General features: G+C 60.3%; 1 protein-coding gene across 1 annotated transcript in view; it reads right to left on the reverse strand.

The window, feature by feature from the left end:
- Nucleotides 1-14: 14 nt before the first annotated feature.
- Nucleotides 15-456, reverse strand: part of LOC104159086 (LIM homeobox transcription factor 1-alpha-like) — a gene marked incomplete at its 5' end in the record, with an annotated part of 1,257 nt that continues 815 nt past the window's right edge. The window contains 2 exons of the mRNA XM_009696900.1: nucleotides 15-175; nucleotides 408-453. Of these exons, the coding sequence (XP_009695202.1) occupies nucleotides 15-175; nucleotides 408-453 (207 nt within the window). The remainder of the gene's footprint in view (nucleotides 176-407; nucleotides 454-456) is intronic.

A 456-nucleotide genomic window follows, 5' to 3' on the forward strand; every position in this document is an offset into this window, starting at 1 on the left:
GGACCAAGCCACGCTCAGGAGGTGAAGTAGGAGTTCTGCATGGAGTAGAGGTGGTCGATGGGGTTCCCCACTCGTGCCTGGAGCGGCCCCGCATCCGCTGTGGCGAGGAAGCAGTCACCCAGGTTGCTCAGTGAGGTATCATCGCTATCCAAGTCGTGGAAGAGGGGCTCAGCACCTTGGGAAGCAGGGAAGGAGCAGAAGGACTTCAGAGCCTGCTTTCTCCTCTGGCACCTTGACAGTGCCCTGTACCCCCAGCTTTTGCAGTGTAAGGATTTAGGGGTGAGGGAACCGCCATCTTCCCAGAAATGGCTGCATCCCCCACGCATGCCCCCATCACACAGGCCTCCCACCACAGCCCAGCATCTCTTTGAAGGAAAGAAGGCAAGAAGCAAGGCCCAGAGCCTTACCGTAGGGGTGCATGTGGTCTCCGGGCATCTGTGGCGGGGGGGGGCCCTG

This window comes from Cariama cristata, unplaced genomic scaffold, assembly GCF_000690535.1.
Source record: "Cariama cristata isolate BGI_N322 unplaced genomic scaffold, ASM69053v1 scaffold11873, whole genome shotgun sequence".
Classification (NCBI taxonomy): Eukaryota; Metazoa; Chordata; class Aves; order Cariamiformes; family Cariamidae; genus Cariama; species Cariama cristata.